We start from the raw sequence: 23,447 nt of genomic DNA, 5'->3' as shown, positions 1-23,447 counted from the left end.
TTTGCTTCAAGAGGTTTCAGGAAACTGTTGGATGCCGAATTCTTGCACCCCCACCGCCCCTACTTTTTATCCATATCATAAAAACGGACATACCCTTTAATGACCGTATACCAGACTTATACCTTCAATGTGTGATCAAAGCAATCTGACCACCGGAATCCCTGTCAACCAGTGGGAAGTGGGGCTGTGCCCCCCGAGTACATGCAGATGGAAGGCTCTGTGTCAGGTACTGTGCGGGTTCCATGGATCTGACACTACCATTTGCACACCTGGAAAAGGATAAATCCAGACAACCCTCTAAGGCCTCTTTCACACTTGCGTTGTCCGGATCCGTTGTGCACTCCACTTGCCGGAGGTGCCCGCCGGATCCGTAACACCGCAAGTGAACTGAAAGCATTTGACGACGGATCGGTCTTCAAAATGCGTTCAGTGTTACTATGGCAGCCAGGACGCTATTAAAGTCCTGGTTGCCATAGTAGTAGTGGGGAGCGGGGGAGCGGTATACTTACAGTCCGTGCGGCTCCCGGGGCGCTCCAGAATGACGTCAGAGCGCCCCATGCGCATGGATGAGTGATCCATGCGACACGTCATCCATGAGCGTGGGGCGCCCTGACGTCACTCTGGAGCGCCTGGGGAGCCGCACGGACGGTAAGTATACTGCTCCCCGCTCCCCACTACACTTCACCATGGCAACCAGGACTTTAGCGTCCTGGCAGCCATGGTAACCATTCAGAAAAAGCTAAACATCGGATCCGGTAATGCGCCGAAACGACGTTTAGCTTAAGGCCGGATCCGGATCAATGCCTTTCAATGGGCATTAATTCCGGATCCGGCCTTGCGGCAAGTGTTCAGGATTTTCGGCCGGAGCAAAAAGCGCAGCATGCTGCGGTATTTTCTCCAGCCAAAAAACGTTCCGTTCCGGAACTGAAGACATCCTGATGCATCCTGAACGGATTTCTCTCCATTCAGAATGCATTAGGATAATCCTGATCAGGATTCTTCCGGCATAGAGCCCCGACGACGGAACTCTATGCCGGAAGACAAGAACGCAAGTGTGAAAGAGCCCTAAATCGAGCTGCCATGAAGAACGGGTTAGTGCCTACCTGCCAGATCCCGTTCTCCTGGCCGGGTTCTATTTTCACGTCACGTTGGCAACACTTGCTCCAGCCCATCACTGACCTTTTCAGATACACTGCTGAGGCCAGTGATTGGCTGCAGCAGTGATGTCACATGTTGTCGACATGACTTCATGCCCAGACAGGAGAACTGGAGGGGAACCGCAGGATCTGACAGGTAAGCACTTTCTTGCAGTTTGATCCAAAGGGTTGTACACTTTCATCCTAAAACTGGACTATCCCTTAGTTAAAGGGGTCATCCAACCCAAAAATACCCCCCTAAATGCCCGGGCCTTTCACACAGATTGTACTTCTTTCGCTCCCCAGCTACCGCTTCGCTTCTGATAGCCGCACGGCGGCGGCTGCTGCTGCATGTCCCTGTCGCACGGATCAAAACATCAGGCAACAGGGGGAGCAGCCAATAGCAGGCGGGGACGCTTACCAGTCGCTCCAGCGTCACCTGCGATGCTAGGAAGGCCAGCGAGATGCAGCGGCGGCCGTGCGGGCATCACGGAGGCACACGTGTGCAAGCGTTAGTACGGATCCGCAGGCTGTTCCCCCGCTAATGTGAAAGTAGCCACAGTGCTTGGTATTGGTGCCACCCCATTAGTAAATCTGCCCCATGTTATGCACCAGGCTCACCACACCACGCTAAACTGGGTTTTTTCTGCTGGGCACTACTGCCACGCAAGTTTCCTGGCGCAATATAAGAAAGCAGCACCAAATGTAGTGTGCACCACTGACAGGAATAAGAACGCCAATGTGAACAACGCCCTAGACACCGCTGTGTGTGAGAAGCGGCCAGTGTACATTACACAGCACTGCTCACAATCCTGACTGGAAAACAGTAAAATGTCCTCCAGGTAATAAGGACACAGCGGTAATGGACTGCACCGGCCACCAGCACAGTCTGTACCAACTCCTGCAAATGACACAGCACTAAACCTAACCCACACAGCTCACGTCAGCGGGAAACCGGCGACACTGTCATCTCTGCTCCGCTACCTTTAGCGCCGAGCTCCGTCCCCCGGGCTGCGCACATCTCCCGGGCTCTTCCTGCCTGCTGTCAGTGTGCCCAATGCCCTGCCTGCTGTCACCCATCGCTACCGCAGCACCCCTATCCGCCCAATCCGCGCCCGCACACCGTCTGACTCCGCCCACTGCAGGCGCCAGCCAATTACACCTGCTCCTAGCGACAGAGGCTTGACGCGCTCAGAGCAGGGGGAGGTTTGTGGTGAGGCGGTGGAAGGGCAGACGGCGACGCTCCGAGCCGCAGCACATACACGTCCGCTGCTGTGACATTCCGCGTGTGCTGGCGAAATAACACCTGTAACCTACAGCCATTACTGCTGTGTGTAGAAGGAGGTCAACCTGGAGAAGACCTACAGCCATTACTGCTGTGTGTAGAAGGAGATCAACCTGGAGAAGACCTACAGCCATTACTGCTGTGTGTAGAAGGAGATCAACCTGGAGAAGACCTACAGCCATTACTGCTGTGTGTAGAAGGAGGTCAACCTGGAGAAGACCTACAGCCATTACTACTGTGTGTAGAAGGAGATCAACCTGGAGAAGACCTACAGCCATTACTACTGTGTGTAGAAGGAGGTCAACCTGGAGAAGACCTACAGCCATTACTACTGTGTGTAGAAGGAGGTCAACCTGGAGAAGACCTACAGCCATTACTGCTGTGTGTAAAAGGAGGTCAACCTGGAGAAGACCTACAGCCATTACTACTGTGTGTAGAAGGAGGTCAACCTAGAGAAGACCTACAGCCATTACTGCTGTGTGTAGGTGGTCAACCTGGAGAAGACCTACAGCCATTACTGCTGTGTCTAGGAGGTCAACCTAGAGAAGACCTACAGCCATTACTATTGTTTGTAGAAGGAGGTCAACCTGGAGAAGACCTACAGCCATTACTGCTGTGTCTAGGAGGTCAACCTAGAGAAGACCTACAGCCATTACTGCTGTGTGTAGAAGGAGGTCAACCTGGAGAAGCATGGCGAATAACTGAAGCCGCAGCAAACCACTCACATAGCGTAGACTAGAGTTTGCTTTTTGACAGACAAGAATTTTCTAATGGAAAACAATATAGTGGGAAGCTGGAAAAAAAAATATCCAAAAGGGGAATGAAAACCCGCAATTCCACCACAGTTGTCTTGGTTTTGTGTTCATGACGCTCGCTATGCAGTAAAACTGACCTGTTTTACATCATTAATGCTGAAAAAAATGAGTTAAAACTGAAAAAAAAAAAAATCTTTTCATCACAATATTCTGACCCCCATAACTTATATAACAGAGCTGTGTGAGGACTTATTTTTTGGGGAAGATCTGTAGTTTTTTTATACCATTTTGGACTTTTAAAACTTTTTATTAAATTTTATTGGGGAGTTGAATTGACAAAAAAAAGGCAAATCAGCCGTTTAGATTTTATTTCCGCTACGCCATTCACAACATAGAAACATAGAATGTGTCAGCAGATAAGAACCATTTGGCCCATCTAGTCTGCCCAATATACTGAATACTATGGATAGCCCTTGGCCCTATCTTATATGAAGGATGGCCTTATGCCTATCCCATGCATGCTTAAACTCCTTCACTGTATTTGCAGCTACCACTTCTGCAGGAAGGCTATTCCATGCATCCACTACTCTCTCAATAAAGTAATACTTCCTGATATTACTTTTAAACCTTTGACCCTCTAATTTAAAACTATGTCCTCTTGTAGCAGTTTTTCTTCTTTTAAATATTCTCTCCTCTTTTACCTTGTTGATTCCCTTTATGTATTTAAACGTTTCTATCATATCCCCTCTGTCTCAGTGGCGTTGCAAATGGGGTGCGGACCGCACCGGGTGACACCATTGATGGGAGGACACCAGGGCCGGCATTTACGAGTCATTTGTATTGCCGTCCTCAGGAGAGGGAAAGATGTGTCTGGGATTCAAACCCACGACCTTCTGTATCAGAGGCAAAGCCCTGCGATGCAGCCTCTTCCTGCATCCCGCCCTGTATGTTCAAATATGGAGTCAGTGCTTGTGTATTCTAATTTAGCCTTTCAGAAAAGTTTCTGCTGGGATTTGAACTCACAACCTTCTGTATCAGAGGCAAAGCTCTTAACCACACAGCCATAAGAGCAGCATTGCTACTGACTGAAAAAATATGAGACTTCTACTGTTATAGCTGGCTAAGTGTACATCTATACACATGACAGCTGCCCCAACACACCCAGCACTGTTATATCTCTATATGACTGCTGTCCCAGCACGCTCAGCTCTGCTATATCTCTATATATGATAGCTGCCCCAGCACACCCAGCTCTGCTACATCTAATACACATGACAGCTGCACCAGCACACTCAGCTCTACTATATCTCTATATATGACAGCTGCCCAGCAAACCCAGCTCTGCTACATCTATACACATGACAGCTGCCCAGCACACTCAGCTCTGCTATATCTCTATATATCTATCTACTGTATAGCAATACTTAGAGATATATAGATGTAGCAGAGCTGGGTGTGCTGGGGCAGCTGTCATGTGTATAGATGTAGCAGAGCTGGGTGTGTTTGGGCAGCTGTCATGTGTATAGATGTAGCAGAGCTGAGTGTGCAGGGGCAGCTGTCATGTGTATAGATGTAGCAGAGCTGAGTGTGCAGGGGCAGCTGTCATGTGTATTAGATGTAGCAGAGCTGGGTGTGCTGGGCAGCTATCATATATAGAGATATAGCAGAGCTGAGTGTGCTGGGACAGCTGTTATGTGTATAGATGTAGCAGAGCTGGGTGTGTTAGGGCAGCTGTCATGTGTATAGATGTACACTTAGCCAGCTATAACAGTAGAAGTCTCATATTTTTTTAGTCAGTAGCAATGCAGCTCTTATGGCTGTGTGGTTAAGTGCTTTGCCTCTGATACAGAATGTCATGGGTTCGAATCCCAGCAGAAACTTTTCTGAAATACAGGCTAAATTAGAATACACAAGCACTGACTCCATATATGGACATACAGGGCGGGACACAGGAAGAGGCTGCATCGCATCGCTGACATGGAGGTAAGTATAAGTGTTTATTTTTTTAATACCCAACTGTTACTGCCATGGGGGGAGCGGGAGGCACTTGATACTGGCACATGGGGGGAGGGGGGTTGGCACCTGATACTGGCATATGGGGGGGAGATGGCATGACACTATGATACTGGGACATGGGGGGAGAGAGGCACTTGATACTGGCACTTTTTTTGGGGGGGGAGAGGCACTTGATACTGGCACTTTTGGGGGGGGAGATGGCACTATGATACTGGGACATGGGGGGAGAGAGGCACTTGATACTGGCACTTTTGGGGGGGGGGAGATGGCATGGCACTATGATACTGGGACATGGGGGGAGATGGCATGGCACTATGATACTGGGACATGGGGGGGAGGAGAGAGGCACTTGATACTGGCACTTTTTTGGGGGGGAGATGGCATGGCACTATGATACTGGGACATGGGGGGGAGAGGTACTTGATACTGGCACGTGGGGGGGGGTTAGCACTTAATACTGGCACATGGGTGGGTTTGGCACTATGATACTGGCACATGGGGAGGAGGAGAGGCACTTGATACTTGCACTTTATTTTGGGGGGGGGGGAGATGGCACTATGATACTGGGACATGGGGGGGAAGAGAGAGGCACTTGATACTGGTGGGAAGGAGAGAGGCACTTGATACTGGCACATTGGGGGGGTAGATGGCACTATGATACTGGGACATGTGGGGGGGGGAGAGAGGCACTTGATACTGGCACATGATGGGGGCATCTATGGGGACACTTACTGGCACATTATTGGGGGGCATTATGGGGGACACTAGGCCGGCAGCCTATCAGAGGCCGGACACTGAGGGCATCTACTGGGGCACTATATATGGGGCATTTTATACTGGTACATTATGGGGGGCACTAGCAGGAAGGGGGGAGAGGAGCACTATGGGGGAATTTACTGGGGGCACTATATAGGGGTATTTTATACTGGGACATTATGGGGGCACTATGGGGACATTAGCTCAACTGGGGGCATTACAAGGGGGTATTTTGTGCCCTGTCACATTAAAAGGAGAATTATTTCTACTGGGGGGGGGGCATTATGGTGGGCTTTATTACTCCCCTATGGTATGACCCCCTAGTAGCAGCACCAGCCTCTCCCTGCTCTGCTATTCCTCTGCCCTTTCTCCAAATCCTTATTATGAAATCTTTCTCATTAGGATAAAGCACATCAGCTCCACCGAGCCCCCGGCCAAGTGTTGAAGTGGTGTCCGAGATCCCCAAGGGCCAAGCCAAGTAACTGTAAGTTTTCATGTGAAATATGTTTGTTATACACATATAGCCTACACTGTGCCACACATTATACAGTATACCACTACACTGTGTAGTCTGTTCTATAAGCACCATTGTTTTGTGGTGGCGGACAGAAAATAATCTGGAAGTGCCCCTCCCGAGACCAGGCTCTGACTGCTAGGGGGGGTCTGCTGAGCTAACGGATGCCCCCTATGGCAGTAGCACCACCATAGCCCCCATATATGGCAAAAAAATTATTGCTTCGGGGAGGGGGGGTGACACCAGCCCTAGCAACGCCACTGCTCTGTCTCGTCTCTGGAATAAATATTTTTATATATTAAAGGGGTTCTCCGGGTTCAGGGCTGCACCTGGATATAAGCTGTTCTTCATTCATTGACTACATCACCACAACAGAGCATATCCTTGCTGTGTTTGTGCCGGTGACATACCAGGCTTCCAGCACTATGCTCAGTGGAGCCTTCCGCCTAGCAGTGAGCCGGTGATGTCACTGACACAGGTGGGCGGTCTATAGCACTGCCTTAGGATATACTATAGTATGGCAAATGCGCCGATGCTCCACTCATATGTAGTCAATGAATGAAGAAGAGCTTTAATAGTACGGGCATTTTCGGGACACAGCAGTGCCTATGATGTTTATTTTTATTTTGTGGAAAGGGGATGATTTGAATTTTTTATATATTTTTTTTTCATATTATTAAAACTTTTTTGTAGGCTTTCCAGGGAACCCCAACATGCAATCATTGCAGTCATTTCTATTCAGTAACAGGTTTGAAGAACCCCAGCGATGGGAGTGAATTAAAAGGGTTTTCCAGGATTTTTTTTTACTGATGACTTATCCTCTGGATAGGGCATCAGTATCTGACATCCAGGACGCCCACCAACCAGCTGTTTGAGAAAGCAGCGGTGCTCACAGCTCACCAAGCACAGTGCGGTACATTGTATAGTGGCCGTGCTTGGTGTTGCTCAGCTTCATTCACGTGAATGGGGCTGAGCTGCTCCTAGGCCATGTGAAACATGAACATGTCATCACTCAGCTTAGGAAAAGCAGAGAGAAGGTCGCTGAGCTACTGCGAGCACTGCTGCCTTCTCAAACAGCTGATCGGTGGGGTCCTGGGTGTCCAACCCCCACCGATCACATACTGATGACCTATCCTGAGGACACATGCATTCAACTCGCTTGTGTGTGTCTGGCCTAAGGCTCCTGTGCCGAGTCGTAAACTGCTGCCCCCTCAGAGGCAGTTCAGCCGCCATCTGAGGCGAGATTCTCATTTTGCCTCATGGCTAATACGGCCCTGCCCACCCCCATTCACTTTAAAGGGGTTGTTCACCCCTGGGGCCTTTGTAACAGGACTCCCCCCACCAGCGTGGCCAGACCCATGGTGGTAATCATACTTGATCCCCTTTACTGGGTTCCAGCTCCATCTCTGCTCCCCAAGTTCTTCAGGTCCCTGCATCAACACCCATGAGTCACCCATGCTTCACATGACCAGTGAACTCACACATAGGTGACTAGTCACTGCTGTGGCCAGTCATTGGCTGCAGAGGCCACATGACCCGTGTTAAAACTGATACAGTGGGGCAAAAAAGTATTTAGTCAGCCACCAATTGTGCAAGTTCTCCCACTTAAAAAGATGAGAGAGGCCTGTAGTTTTCATCATAGGTATACCTCAACTATGAGAGACCTTGATGCAGGGACCTGAGAAAAAAAAATCCTGAAAATCACATTGTCTGATTTTTAAAGAATTTATTTGCAAATTATGGTGGAAAATAAGTATTTGGTCAATAACAAAAGTTCATCTCAATACTTTGTTATATACCCTTTGTTGGCAATGACAGAGGTCAAACGTTTTCTGTAAGTCTTCACAAGGTTTTCACACACTGTTGCTGGTATTTTGGCCCATTCCTCCATGCAGATCTCCTCTAGAGCAGTGATGTTTTGGGGCTGTCGCTGGGCAACACGGACTTTCAACTCCCTCCAAAGGTTTTCTATGGGGTTGAGATCTGGAGACTGGCTAGGCCACTCCAGGACCTTGAAATGCTTCTTACGAAGCCACTCCTTCGTTGCCCGGGCGGTGTGTTTGGGATCATTGTCATGCTGAAAAACCCAGCCACGTTTCATCTTCAATGCCCTTGCTGATGGAAGGAGGTTTTCACTCAAAATCTCACGATACATGGTCCCATTCATTCTTTCCTTTACACGGATCAGTCGTTCTGGTCCCTTTGCAGAAAAACAGCCCCAAAGCATGATGTTTCCACCCCCATGCTTTAGAGTAGGCATGGTGTTCTTTGGATGCAACTCAGCATTCTATCCCCTCCAAACATGACGACTTGAGTTTTTACCAAAAAGTTCTACTTTGGTTTCATCTGACCATATGATATTCTCCCAATGCGCTTCTGGATCATCCAAATGCTCTCTAGCAAACACTTCAGACGGGCCCGGACATGTACTGGCTTAAGCAGGGGGACACATCTGGAACTGCAGGATTTGAGTCCCTGGTGGCGTAGTGTGTTACTGATGGTAGCCTTTGTTACTATGGTCCCAGCTCTCTGCAGGTCATTCACTAGGTCCCCCTGTGTGGTTCTGGGATTTTTGCTCACCGTTCTTGTGATCATTTTGATCCCACGGGGTGAGATCTTGCGTGGAGCCCCAGATCAAGGGAGATTATCAGTGGTCTTGTAGGTCTTCCATTTTCTAATAATTGCTCCCACAGTTGATTTTACACCAAGGTGCTTGCCTATTGCAGATTCAGTCTTCCCAGCCTGGTGCAGTAATACAATTTTGTTTCTGGTGTCCTTCGACAGCTCTTTGGTCTTGGCCATAGTGGAGTTTGGAGTGTGACTGTTTGAGGTTGTGGACAGGTGTCTTTTATACTGATAACAAGTTCAAACAGGTGCCATTAATACAGGTAACGAGTGGAGGACAGAGGAGCCTCTTAAAGAAGTTACAGGTCTGTGAGAGACAGAAATCTTGCTTGTTTGTAGGTGACCAAATACTTATTTTACCGAGGAATTTACCAATTAATTCTTTAGAAATCCTACAATGTGATTTCCTGTATTCTTTCCCCCCATTCTGTCTCTCATAGTTGAGGTGTACCTATGATGAAAATTACAGGCCTCTCTCATCTTTTTTAGTGGGAGAACTTGCACAATTGGTGGCTGACTAAATACTTTTTTGCCCTACTGTACTTCAGATCTTTGGAAAGCATATAAAAGTACAATAAGGACCCATACTGAAATATGGTCATGTGCATAAGTCTTTTAAGGGGTTTTCTGGTACTTTCATATTGACAGAGTAGCCTCCAGATAGGCCATCAATATCTACTCAGTGGTGGTCTAAAACCCTGCATGCCCGCTGATCGGCTCTGTAGTAGTTCCAACGCCAAAACTACACAGCTCTGTCCATTTTGTACTGGATACTGCAGTGCTGCTTCGCAGTTCTACTCTCTCGTACCATCTGTCAACGGTTGTGAAATAATGCTACTACATGCTGATCGGTCGGGTTGCCAAGGAAAAAGGGATGCCCAGCAGATATCATGCACTGGTGCTATTCTAATTAGCAGGATCTGTGGACAATATCCTTTGGGCATCAGTCAGTTGCTTGGTAACCCTACAGGGCAGTGTGCAGCAGCATCTTAGGAAGTACACCTGGTCAACACCGTAAAATTGCACTTACTCTCTCACCCAATCTGACCTTAACATGGAGAGACACAACTGCATGCCAAGGCAACTACTTGCATGGGTCACATTAATTACAACAGAACCCATGCATGATACTTACTGCCCATCATATGTGGCTTTGACAATTGTACCACCCATTGTGCAGTTGTCTCTGTTCAGACTGGGCGGTAGAGTATCCCTTAATACAGACTACTGCTCAGTATACTCGTAATTCATTACAGTGGTCCCTCAAGTTACAATATTAATTGGTTCTAGACGACCATTGTATTTTGAAACCATTGTATATTGAGTAATTTGTTCCAAAGCCCCAAAATATCATCCAAGATAAGAGAAAATGAAGATTTAATAAAAATAAGCAGATAGCTAAGACAGATAAAACAAGTCCTTACATATAACGGTCAGGAAAAGCTGCTAACTAGCATCTAATACAGCTATTTTACCAGAAAAGTAGCCTTGATTGGTTGAGTCTGAGGCATTGTATGTTGAGTCTAGCTTCAACTTAGGATAGGTCAGAAAAGACTATTGTATGTTGAAAATATTGTATCCTGAGGCCACTGTATCTTGAGGGATCACTGTATTATAGTTCTAGATATTAGTTCCATATAAAATATTTCCAAATCAGAGTCATAACATACCTTTCTCAGATGTTCTTAGATCTATGGATACATTGTTTTCTTCAAGATTATCTGTCAGAGTCACACTGTTCAAGAAGAAGCTGCTAAGGTTTGGAAGGCTTCTTCGCCAATACTTGCGCAGCCAGATGAACTGTGGAGATGGGAGTCCAGGAAGCCTTCCTAGTCAAGATAACAAATGTGTCATTTATGAATCAAGTAATATGTTCTGCTAATAGCTCTACCAATGTCAATCAGCGGTACTTTTACTCTTTATATAAATATAGTACATCCATAAATTGTGAGCATGTGACATTTTTAATGTATGCCTATATGTCAGAAACTGTTCTTTCCCTAGAAAGCTGGGTATACACAAAACATTTTTCCTGTGGTTTTCATACAGACTGCAGTGGACTTGCCACAGTTCTAAAATTGCAGAAAAAAATGTGGAAAAAGAATCTGTCTAATGTGTAGCCCTAGACTATGAAGGGTGTGATCTTCTCATATCGCTTTCCCAGTCTGGTGAAAGATCAAGAGAAGCAAGCTATATTCACGAGTTCTAGGAATAACAGCAGTTTGTAACGCTTCGGTGTGGAAGGGAAACACCACACCGAGCATAAGAGGGAAGGGGGGAACAGGGAATCAAGCCTGAGAACTAAGGAAGGAAGATGGACACCTCCTAGTAAAACCCCAACCAAAATCCTGACTGACTATCAGTATGAACAGACCCCAGAGGTAGGTGTGTTCATACACAGGAATACCTAGAATCCTATCTAGCCCTATATGACCCTGGTACTAATGGCAGGGACAAGACTACCTGTTCCTCCAAAAGGACGAACAGAAGTCTGCCTCAGGTCTGATACAAACAATAGGGAAATGCAACACACAGAACCCCCAAAAAATACAAAAGGGAAAGTAAAGACTTAACTTCAAAGGAGCAATGGAATCACAGAATTCCACACACCAGCAATCCAAAACTGAAACTGAAGCTATAGACCGCACAGCATTGTGGGAGAAGCAACTATAAATAAGGAAGGTTAAATGACCACATTAGCAACACCTGAGGCAAGGGGTGTGGCCATACCAGAAACAACACAGACGCCTATTGATCCACAGGGAAAACCTGTCAGATCAAACCACGTGTTGCCAGTCTCACCGATCTCCTGCCACCTGTCGCGGGAACGTCCGTGACAGCAATAGACCTTCACCCCAGTTGCTAGGGAAGCTAGTGGCTTAATGCCGGACAGAAATTGAATTTTTGTGTGTTTTACTCCTATGTATATGTTTGTTCACACATTTTGTATTAGGTGGGAAAACTGGATGAGGCATGTGGGAGGGGCATAAAGCAGTATTGAAAGAAATGTTTTTTTAGCCACATGAAACCTCAAAAATTGGATCTAGTGGTGGGATGATTGTTGATGCCTCCTGCTCATGCCAGTTATTGCCACTTGTCACAAACTGAGAGACTTTGGTTTATCGCAGATTGCTACGTGTTCAGGCCAGGATGTTAGCACTGTTTAACGTTTAGTGTCCAGGTGGTTGGGAGAACGGCACACTGGAATACCAACAAGAGGTGATTGGATCATCTCATCAGAAGAATGGAACACAGTGATACATTCTGTCCTGCAAGTGAAATTAGATGTCACAGCGCAAGCCTAGGGCGGCAAACAGTCTATACACAAACCATCAGAAGGCATGTGTACAACATTAGGCTATGAGCCAGACATCTAGCTACAGATATTCCATTGACTTCACACCACCGCTTTCAAAGACTATCATGGTGCACAGCAAAACTGCAATGGAGGCTGGAAAGGAGGTTTATTCTTGTCAGCAATGAGTCCCGCTTTTGTCTAAGATTCAATGATAGCCAGAGATTGGCCTGGAGGCCACATAGGCAACGCCCTGTAGAGTATTTCTGTGTGTGGCGCGCCGCGCTCATACTCGATACTGAATAAACTGAGATGTTTCAAATAGTTTGTTTCCATTTTTTTTATCATCTGCAAATCATTAACATGTCTATCAATGCTGTGATTTCCATAATTCCAGGACTTTTCCTTCTTGGTGTTGCAAATTCAATGTTGAGGAGTGTACAAAAAGATTTAAAAGGGACACGTGATTTATTTTTTCAACAAGTAGAGCACACATCACAACTGACTGTCATACATATGCAATTGTCCACCTACCCCAGAAGAAACAATATCTTCATACTGATGAATTGATCCAACCACTGACACCAAATTTTACAACATTGACCGCCATTTACAAACTGACCGCCATTTACACATGCATCCGGTTCGGTTCCCTTAATATCATTGGGGGACAGAATTATTGGAAATTCAAAATAATCCCTTAAAAATACAAGTCCAAAAAGGGGATAAATTATACCTGAAAAGGAGCTGAAATCTTTCACTAGAGCCAAAAGTGAAGCCAGGGAAGGACCATTATCCTCAAGATACACCAAGGTATACTCAGCATATTATGAGACTTTTTCAACTGTAGGAATTCCATGTATATCCCAGATTGTCATATTGCCAGAAGTTCCATCGCTAACCCAAACAAATAAGAGGGGACAATCTTGCCTTTCCCTAGTAATAAGGGTTCTGAGATGTCTATATTTGACCAAATCTTATCAGCAGTGACCTGCCTCAGCCAGTGTCTGGCACTGCACATCCACTGCATCAGTCGGTGCTTGACACTCCAAGCCATTTCCTGGCAGTGGACCAGAGAGTGGAGATCAGTGTGGGCAGCGACAGAATTTCTGTAGAGAAAATCACCCCCACCACCACCACTACTACCAACACACATTTATCCAATTTTTTTTTTATATTCTTGCACAGTTTTTTGGACTGAGGAGGTTTAACTGCAGGAGGAAAAGAGAAATGATAAATACTTAACAACCTTTGTTCTGAGGCTGCTTCCCTAAAGATATTTGGATCACGCGCATACTACTGTTGAGAAGCAGCCACTAAAAATGCTGTAGGTGAAATAACATTGCATGGACATTCAAAGAGAGAGCAGCTAGCTACTAACAAGGGGGTTGTAATCAGGTTATATAAATGGGATCTTTCTCATCCTCCACTCTTTTGTTTGAATAAGTTTTTTAATCATAGCTTTAACTATACCACATTAGCAGCCATGTGTCACTGGTATTTATTTGAAACCCTTGCTAGCATTTCATATTCAGAAACATATACGGTAATTCAAATGTCTGACTGTACATAGCATTTCCACTTACCGTGAAGGGTCTTAACGCCCTCAGAAGATTTCCAACTTGTATCCATGTCGAAAAATCCAGGGTCGATTTATAAAATCATAAGATGTGGTAAAAGTAAAACATTTCTTGCCTTCACAAAAAAGTCAAAGATCAAATAGGCCCCCAATTTTTGGGGGCCAGGGCGTAAAAGCAAAGACAAGTATGCACTTGACTGTACACAACTTTCACAGAGACTGCTCAGTACCCTCCTGTCTCAGAGAAGATAAATAAAAGGAAACTGCTGCAGATAGTCAGGACGCTATTAACCTCTCAGCTGCTCAAGAACTCCACAAGCATTTGTAGAACATGAAGATCTACGCCCTGGAAAAACGCCTGCATTTCTATACCACCACACCAACAGTACTGAAATTATTAAAGCACTTAATTTACAGAACGATATAAGGATTTCTGTAAATGGTGCTTCCGATTTATATTTATTCGTTATGGAGTCTGCTTTCTATTTGGCCTTTTTGCAAACCGTCTAGTGTTGAGCTAACCTGCAATTTGCAAGTTCAGCGTTCAGTTCGGACCATAACGAAATTCTATGACGGTATGCACCACGAAAGACTATAACAGGCATTCCGTATTGCATTGCGTCATAATAGAAGTCTATGCTGGCCCAACTCTGAGACCCGCACCTATCTCCAGAATGGACCCCTGAAAGTGAAGGAGGGTACACCATGCATGAGTGCCCACCCTCATGAATAGAGGGCAGCCATGCATGCATGGTACCTTCAACGGCTCCACCTCTGAAACCCACACCTATCTGACATTGGTGGCATATCCTACCAATATCATGCTCAAAAGAAAGAAAAAAAAGTTAGCCACTGTCGATTCTCACCACAACAATTCACCGGAGTGGCCTCTGGGCCTGTGATCACTGGTGGTGCTCAGCCATTACATCCATATTCAATTCCATAAGAAGAAAGAAGCGGCACACTCCACTTATGCAAAATCGCTGTCCTTTATTGGTCCATACATATCCTAGCAATATGCCACCAATGACTCACATGAGACAACCCCTTTGTTTTCCAAGTTATGTAAAAAAAAAAAAAAAACACACTATAAATCTGATGGTCAGAAATATACAGTATAAATAAGATAAGCAATTTTAAGCAAAAAAAGATTATATTTACTCATGTACCTAGTTCTGTTCTGGCCCTTTGTTGACATGCAGTTGCAGAGCTGTAGGGGCATGTAACAACAATCTCTGAGGTTTTCCTCATGAATATTTGTGGGTGTCAACAAAGACTGCCTGTCTCCTACCCCTGCTCTGCAAAGGGAGGTAATAAAAGTGCTGCCCTGTCTGCAGTCTGACTGCTGAGATATTCATGTACAGTCAGGTCCATAAATATTGGGACATCGACACAATTCTAACATTTGTGGCTCTATACACCACCACAATGGATTTGAAATGAAACAAGCAAGATGTGCTTTAACTGCAGACTGTCAGCTTTAATTTGAGGGTATTTACATCCAAATCAGGTGAACGGTGTAGGAATTACAACAGTTTGCATATGTGCCTCCCACTGTTTCAACACAAAAAATTAGTTTGTGTCATGTGACCACGGAGCGGGAGTGAAGTGCTTGCTATTACTCATGGCTCCGTGGTCACCTGCCGGCCCGCGTGAACTATAACCTGACGCTGAGTGACATCAGGATGACAGTGCAGCGTGCGGAGAAGAAGATGGACGAGCTGTGGAGCGGCGCCCCTACAGGAGAGGTAAATATTTTATTTCACTGGCGCTGGGGACATGGCTAGGAGGGAGAGATGGTGGCACTGGGGGACAGCTGGTGGCACTGGGGGCAAGCTGGTGGCACTGGGGGCAAGCTGGTGGCACTGGGGGACAGTTGATAGCATGGAGGGCAAGCTGATGGCACTGGGGGACAGCTGATGGCACTGAGGGGGAATCTGGTGGCACTGGGGGGAAGCTGGTGGCACTGAGGGGGCAGCTGATGTCACTGAGGGGGCATCTGATGGCACTAGGGAGGGAGCCTGATGGCACTAGGGAGGGAGCCTGATTGCACTGGGTGAAAGCTGATGGCACTGAAGGGGCAGCTTATGGCACTAGGTGGCAGCTGATGGCACTAGAGGGGGAAGCTGGTGGCACTGGGGGGGAAGCTAGTGGCACTGGGGGGGCAGCTGATGGCACTGGGGGGGCAGCTGATGGCACTAGGGGGCAGCTGATGGCACTTGGGGGCAGCTGATGGCACTGAGGGGGCAGCTGATGGCACTGAGGGGGCAGCTGATAGTACAGTAACATAGTTTGTTAGGCCGAAAAAAAACATCTGTCCATCCAATTCAGGCTGAGTAAGGCAAAAAAAAAAAAAACATGACGTAGAAGCCAATTTTCCTCATGTAAAGGGGAAAAAATTCCTTCCCGACTCCAATCAGGCAATCAGATAACTCCCTGGATCAACAACTGATCTCTAGTAACTATAGCCTGTAATATTATTACACTCCAGAAATACATCCAGGCCCCTCTTGAACTCTTTTAGTGAACTCACCATCACCACCTCCTCAGGCAGAGAGTTCCATAGTCTCACTGCTCTTACCGTAAAGAATCCTCTTCTATTTTTGTGTACAAACCTTCTTTCCTCGAGGCGCAGAGGATGTCCCCTCGTCACAGTCACAGTCCTGGGGAGATCTCTGTACTGACCCCTGATATATTTAAACATAGTTATTAGATCTCCCCTTAGGCTACTTTCACACTTGTGTTTACATTTTCCAGTATTGAGATCCGTCATAGGATCTCAATACCAGAGAAAAATGCTTCCGTTTTGTCCCCATTCATTGTCAATGGGGACAAAACGTAACTGAACAGAACGGAATGCTCCAAAATGCATTCTGTTCCATTTGGTTGCATTCCCATACCGGAGAGCAAACCGCCGCAAGCTGCGGTTTTCTTTCCGTCATGCGATGCAGAGCAAAACGGATCTGGCATGACCCGCAATGCAAGTCAATGGGGACGGATCAGTTTTCTTAGACACAATAGAAAACGGATTCATCCCCCATTGATTTTAGATGGCGTTCATGACGGATCCGTCATTGCTATGTTAAAGATAATACAATCAGACCCATTCATAACGGATGCAGATGATTGTATTATCAGTAACAGAAGCATTTTTGCTGATCCATGACGGATCAGGCAAAAACGCAAGTGTGAAAGTAGCCTTAGTCGACTTTTTTCTAAAGTGAATAACCCTAATTTTGATAATCTTTCAGGGTACTGTAGTCCACCCATTCCAGTTATTACTTTAGTTGCCCTCCTCTGAACCCTCTCCAGCTCTCCAGAACTGTACACAGTACTCCATGTGTGGTCTGACTTGTGATTTGTAAAGTGGTAGGACTATGTTCTCATCATGGGCATCTATGCCCCTTTTGATGCAACCCATTATCTTATTGGCCTTGGCAGCAGCTGCCTGACACTGGTTTTATAACTTAGTTTGCTGTTCACTAAAATTCCTAGGTCTTTTATCATGTTAGTGTTACCCAGTATATTACCATTTAGTATGTACTGGTGACTTGCATTATTCCTTCTTATGTGCATAACCTTACATTTGTCAGTGTTAAACCTCATCTGCCACTTCTCTTTTTAAATTTAACTTGTACAACATTTTCAGGCCCCTGAGAACTGTTGTCCAGTCCCAGAAACACCTTTGAAGGGAGTATATCACCTGGGATGCTTTTAGGAGCACTTCTACATGAATAGTACTGTCCCTACTCCTCCCATTTCACCTCTGTACTTCTGTAATACACGGAGAGGACTCATGAGCATGTGCTCAGAAAGTCCTCTCCATTATGTGCTCGTGGCTCATGAGTCCTCTCAGTGTATTACAGTGGGGCTTTGCTAGCACACACCTGGTCAACAGGGAAAGTATGAACATAGAAATTAGGCTTGAATGCCAACACATCTGTAGTGTACCTTCATATGTACTCACTAGGAGAATCGCTGATGCATGGGATCCAGTTGCATCAACTGTATTAAAATGTTGCACTTTTTGATACTGTACGCAAGAAAAAAAGATGAAATCCCCTTTTTTTCAGTAAATGACAGATATATGAAACTGTATAAGAAATTTTCATTTATCTATGTTTGGTGCTGTTAAATACCACATGTGGTGTGATATCCATGTAAAAGGCACTTCAGGTAGATTGTTTGAATCTTTTTATATATATATATATATATATATATATATATATATATATATATATTTATTATTTTAGCTACAAAGCATTTAACTATGAATAACACAAAAACCCAGCCTGGCTAGAAAAAGCTTTCCATATATCGTGTTCACCTGCACACAGCCATTTATTTGCAGTGCGTTGTCCTAGTCTTGGTGTGCAATGAAAGGGTTACACTTTGCATTCCTCAAGCTACTACAAAACCTTCCACAAGAGATTTAGAAGTTCCTCCCTCCCGGGAGCTTGGGAGTAAAGCTGAGGCCACCCATCCTAACTAATAAGGAAATTTCTGACCTTTGACTGCCAGCTCCAAAAATAGTAGCAGATGTTAAGATAACATGGGTACAAGCAATGATTTTTATAACAGACTAGACCGCAACGCACTGAAGATGCTTGTACAAATCCTTTCTAGAAATATTGAGGGAAGTTTTCTGAAGGAGCTGTGCGTCAGTCTCTGGATCAGTGCAGCAATGAGCTATATTATTTATCAGGTTACTTGCCTATTGAAGAATATGGCTCAAGCTTAATATAGCAAATGGTAGCGCCCCCTGCTGTCTGTCCTAGTGGTCCACCTTCTCCTGCCTTCAGAGGTAGACTAACATGCTTAGTAGCTTCCCTACTCCCTCCTTCTCCTGAAAGCTGTTGTAGTGATCTCATAGAGAAGCAGGGGAATTGGTCCAGATGTCTTTTAATCATTTATCCCTACTTCTAAATTCATAGAATTATTAAAGGATAACTGTCGTATATATATTTTTGGAGTATTGGATTGTGGTGATTAATATCTCCTTGGTGGCCCTATTTCCACTTTTCACTGTGTATTCAATTACCCCTTAATTCCACATTTTTGTTCCCTGTACTGCCTACTTTTACCTGTGCTTAAAATAGGGTTGCTAGGCATGGTCCGTCTATCTGTTGATAGACGGAGCACGCAGCGTGCAGGGTCACGTTACTGACAGCCAGGGACTGTAAGTAAATGATTAAAGCCTGGGCTGTGTGCACTTCTCCCTGTCCCTGCGCTTGGCAGACGCTCCCTCACTCAGCAGAGCTGGAGAATGCAGAGTTGAAGCAGCGCAGACCAGGGAAGGGAGATCTGCCATCTTCTCAGTGTATAAATGAAAGCAACATGTGGTAAGAGGACCCCTTTGTGCTGCAGGAGATTAACCCTTTAGGGGGAGGGCTCTGGTTACTGACACTTTTGGGGGGCTATTGTTACTGGCTAGTGAGGGCAGGCGGGATCAGCCTCAGGGTGAGGGGAGTGGCGGCCATCTTAACTGAAAAGTGAAATTGCAGTTTTATGCAGACTGTTTGCTAAGGGCTGAATCTTATTAAATATGGGGTAAGTCAGTCTAACAGTAACTGATTCTGGAATATCATGTTATTAGTAACTACATATATGAAAATTGAAATTCGGGTCTAAATGTGACAGTTATCCTTTAAGCTACATATGTCTCTAGACAGTGGAGAAGGAAATTGTGGGGGCATTAGATACCATAAGTATCTCTGGCTCTGTATGTGAAGGACTTTTTTCTATTCAGGAGAAGAAGGTGTTAACGAGCAAATTGCAATGCATGCTGGGAAACTCAGGTGCTTGATGAGCTGCTGCCCACCCACAGATAGGAAAGAAAGTCCTCCAGATAGGTGAGTAAAAGAGTTTTAAAAAGAGTTGTGAGGGATAAAGCACAATGAAATAGTATATTTTAGCCTCAGGCTGCTTCTGCTTCTCGTGGTGTTTCATGGGTGTCATTTTGTTTGCAACCAAATGTTATTTTACATCTATAGTGAAGTATTGAAAAGTCAACATACTGTACTTAGCATTTTGTTATGTGGTGTTTTTAGGGTCGGTGGTATTTTCTTTCCAAAGCATTTTTCCCAAAGGAAGGTGAAAAAAAGCACCAGAAAAAAATATCTACAAAATAAAAAATACATCTGAAAACAACTGAAACAATGTCACAAAAATGCTTGCAATTCATAGCATTTTTATGGGTGTTTAACCCCTTAAGGACTCAGCCCTATTTCACCTTAAGGACTTGGCCATTTTTTGCAAATCTGACCAGTGTCACTTTAAGTGCTGATAACTTTAAAACGCTTTGACTTATCCAGGCCGTTCTGAGATTGTTTTTTCGTCACATATTGTACTTCATGACACTGCTAAAATTGGGTCAAAAAAGTTAATTTTTTTGCATAAAAAAATACCATATTTACCAAAAATTTTGAAAAATTTGCAAATTTCAAAGTTTCAGTTTCTCTACTTCTGTAATACATAGTAATACCCCCAAAAATTTTGATGACTTTACATTCCCCATATGTCTACTTCATGTTTGTAGCATTTTGGGATTGATATTTTATTTTTTGGGGATGTTATAAGGCTTAGAAGTTTAGAAGCAAATCTTGAAATTTTTCAGAAATTTACAAAAACCAAATTTTTAGGGACCACAACAGGTCTGAAGTCACTTTGCGAGGCTTACATAATAGAAACCGCCCACAAATGACCCCATTCTATAAACTACACCCCTCAAGGTATTCAAAACTGATTTTACAAGCTTCGTTAACCCTTTAGGTATTGCACAAGAGTTATTGGCAAATGGGGATGAAATTTGAGAATTTCATTTTTTTGCCTAATTTTCCATTTTAATCCATTTTTTCCACTAACAAAGCAAGGGTTAACAGCTAAACAAGACTGTATCTTTATTGCCCTGACTCTGCCGTTTACAGAAACACCCCATATGTGGCCGTAAACTACTGTACGGGCACACAGTAGGGCGTAGAGTGAAAGGTGCGCCGTTTGATTTTTGGAGGGCTGATTTTGCTGGACTGTTTTTTTGACACCATGTCCCATTTGAAGCCCCCTGATGCACCCCTAGAGTAGAAACTCCATAAAAGTGACCCCATCTAAGAAACTACACCCCTCAAGGTATTCAAAACTGATTTTACAAACTTTGTTAACCCTTTAGGTGTTGCACAAGAGTTATTGGCAAATGGGGATGAAATTTGAGAATTTCATTTTTTTGCCTAATTTTCCATTTTAACCCATTTTTTCCACTAACAAAGCAAGGGTTAACAGCCAAACAAGACTGTATCTTTATTGCCCTGACTCTGCCGTTTACAGAAACACCCCATATGTGGCCATAAACTACTGTACGGGCACACAGTAGGGCGTAGAGTGAAAGGTGCGCCGTATGGTTTTTGGAAGCCAGATTTTGCTGGACTGTTTTTTTGACACCATGTCCCATTTGAAGCCCCCCTGATGCACCCCTAGAGTAGAAACTCCATAAAAGTGACCCCATCTAAGAAACTACACCCCTCAAGGTATTCAAAACTGATTTTACAAACTTTGTTAACCCTTTAGGTGTTGCACAAGATTTAATGGAAAATAGAGATACAATTTCAAAATTTCACTTTTTTGGCAGATTTTCCATTTTAATATTTTTTTTCCAGTAACAAAGCAAGGGTTAACAGCCAAACAAAACTCATTATTTATGGCCCTGGTTCTGTAGTTTACAGAAACACCTAATATGTGTTCGTAAACCGCTGTACGGGCACACGGCAGGGCGCAGAAGGAAAGGAATGCGGTTTTTGGAAGGCAGGTTTTGCTGGACTGTTTTTTTTGACACCATGTCCCATTTGAAGCCCCCCTGATGCACCCCTAGAGTAGAAACTCCAAAAAAGTGACCCCATTTTAGAAAGTACGGAATAAGGTGGCAGCTTTGTTGGTACTAGTTTAGGGTACATATGATTTTTGGTTGCTCTATATTACACTTTTTGTGCGGCAAGGGAACAAGAAATAGCTTTTTTGGCACGTTTTTTTTTTTTTGTTATTTACAACATTCATCTGACAGGTTAGATCATGTGGTAATTTTATAGAGCAGGTTGTCGCGGACGCGGCGATACCTAATATGTATACCTTTTTTGTTATTTATGTAAGTTTTATACAATAACTTAATTTTTAAAACTAAAAAAAGTTTTAGTGTCTCCATAGTCTAAGAGCCATAGTTTTTTCAGTTTTTGGGCGATTATCTTGAGTAGGGTCTCATTTTTTGCGGGATGAGATGACGGTTTAATTGGCACTATTTTGGGGTGCATATGACTTTTTGATCGCTTGTTATTACACTTTTTGTGACGTAAGATGACAAAAAATGGCTTTTTTTACACCGTTTTTATTTTTTATTTTTTACGGTGGTCACCTGAGGGGTTAGATCATGTGATATTCTTATAGAGCCGGTCGATACGGACGCGGCGATACCTAATATGTATACTTTATTTTTATTTATGTAAGTTTTACACAATGATTTCATTTTTGAAACAAAAAAAATCATGTTTTAGTGTTTCTTTAGTCTGAGAGCCATAGTTTTTTCAGTTTTTGGGCGATTATCTTGGGTAAGGTATGATTTTTGCGGGATGAGATGACGGTTTGATTGGTACTATTTTGGCGTACATGTGACTTTTTTGATCACTTTTATTACCTTTTTGGGGAAGTAAGGTGGGCAAAATTTCAATTTTCTCATAGTTTTTTTTTTTTTTTTTTTATGGTGTTCACCGTGCGGGGAAAGTAACATGACCGTTTTATAGATCAGGTCGTTACGGACGCGGCGATACCTAATATGTGTAGTGTATTTTATTTTTTTAATTTTTATTCAGTGATGAATGTTTTTTTTTTTATCTTAACTTTTTTCACTTTTTTAAACTTTTTTTTTGACCCAGACCCACTTGGTTCTGGAAGATCCAGTGGGTCTGATGTCTGTATAATACAGTACAGTACAATATATATTGTTCTGTACTGTATTTTACTTACACTGAACAGATCTATGCTTTCAGCATAGATCTGTTCAGCACCATGGACAGCAGGACGCCTGAGCAGGCGTCCTGTTGCCATGGGAACCCTCCCCGTCTGCTCAGAACTTCGCAGACGGGGAAGGGTAAGCACAGGGCTGAGGGGGGCTCTCTGGGGGCTCTCTCCCTCTCCATCGGGGGGCTGCAAAGGCACAGCAGCCCCCCGATGGAGAGGGAGGGAGCTCCCTGACCGATGACAGTTAACTTTTTCCATACAGCGGTCCGTACGGACCGCGGTATGGAAAGGGTTAAACGGCTGACATCTGCACAGATGTCAGCCGTTTATACCAGGGTGCCAGCAATGTGCTGGCACCCTGGTATCCCCACTAGAAGCCAACGATCATTCATGGGGAGGCGGGCGGGGGATCGCGATCCCGCCTGCCGCACCGCCCGCCTCCCGCACCGCCCCCACCGCATGCGACACCCCCCCCGCACCACCCGCCGG

General features: G+C 44.7%; 1 protein-coding gene across 1 annotated transcript in view; it reads right to left on the bottom strand.

The window, feature by feature from the left end:
• The window catches only part of INPP5B (inositol polyphosphate-5-phosphatase B), a 151,355-nt gene that overhangs the window by 78,017 nt on the left and 49,891 nt on the right, over window positions 1-23,447 (bottom strand). Inside the window, exon 7 of the mRNA XM_040424442.1 lies at window positions 10,758-10,916. Within this exon, the coding sequence (XP_040280376.1) occupies window positions 10,758-10,916 (159 nt within the window). The remainder of the gene's footprint in view (window positions 1-10,757; window positions 10,917-23,447) is intronic.

Source organism: Bufo bufo, chromosome 3 (assembly GCF_905171765.1).
Source record: "Bufo bufo chromosome 3, aBufBuf1.1, whole genome shotgun sequence".
Classification (NCBI taxonomy): Eukaryota; Metazoa; Chordata; class Amphibia; order Anura; family Bufonidae; genus Bufo; species Bufo bufo.
This window is presented reverse-complemented; position numbering and strand designations above follow the sequence as displayed.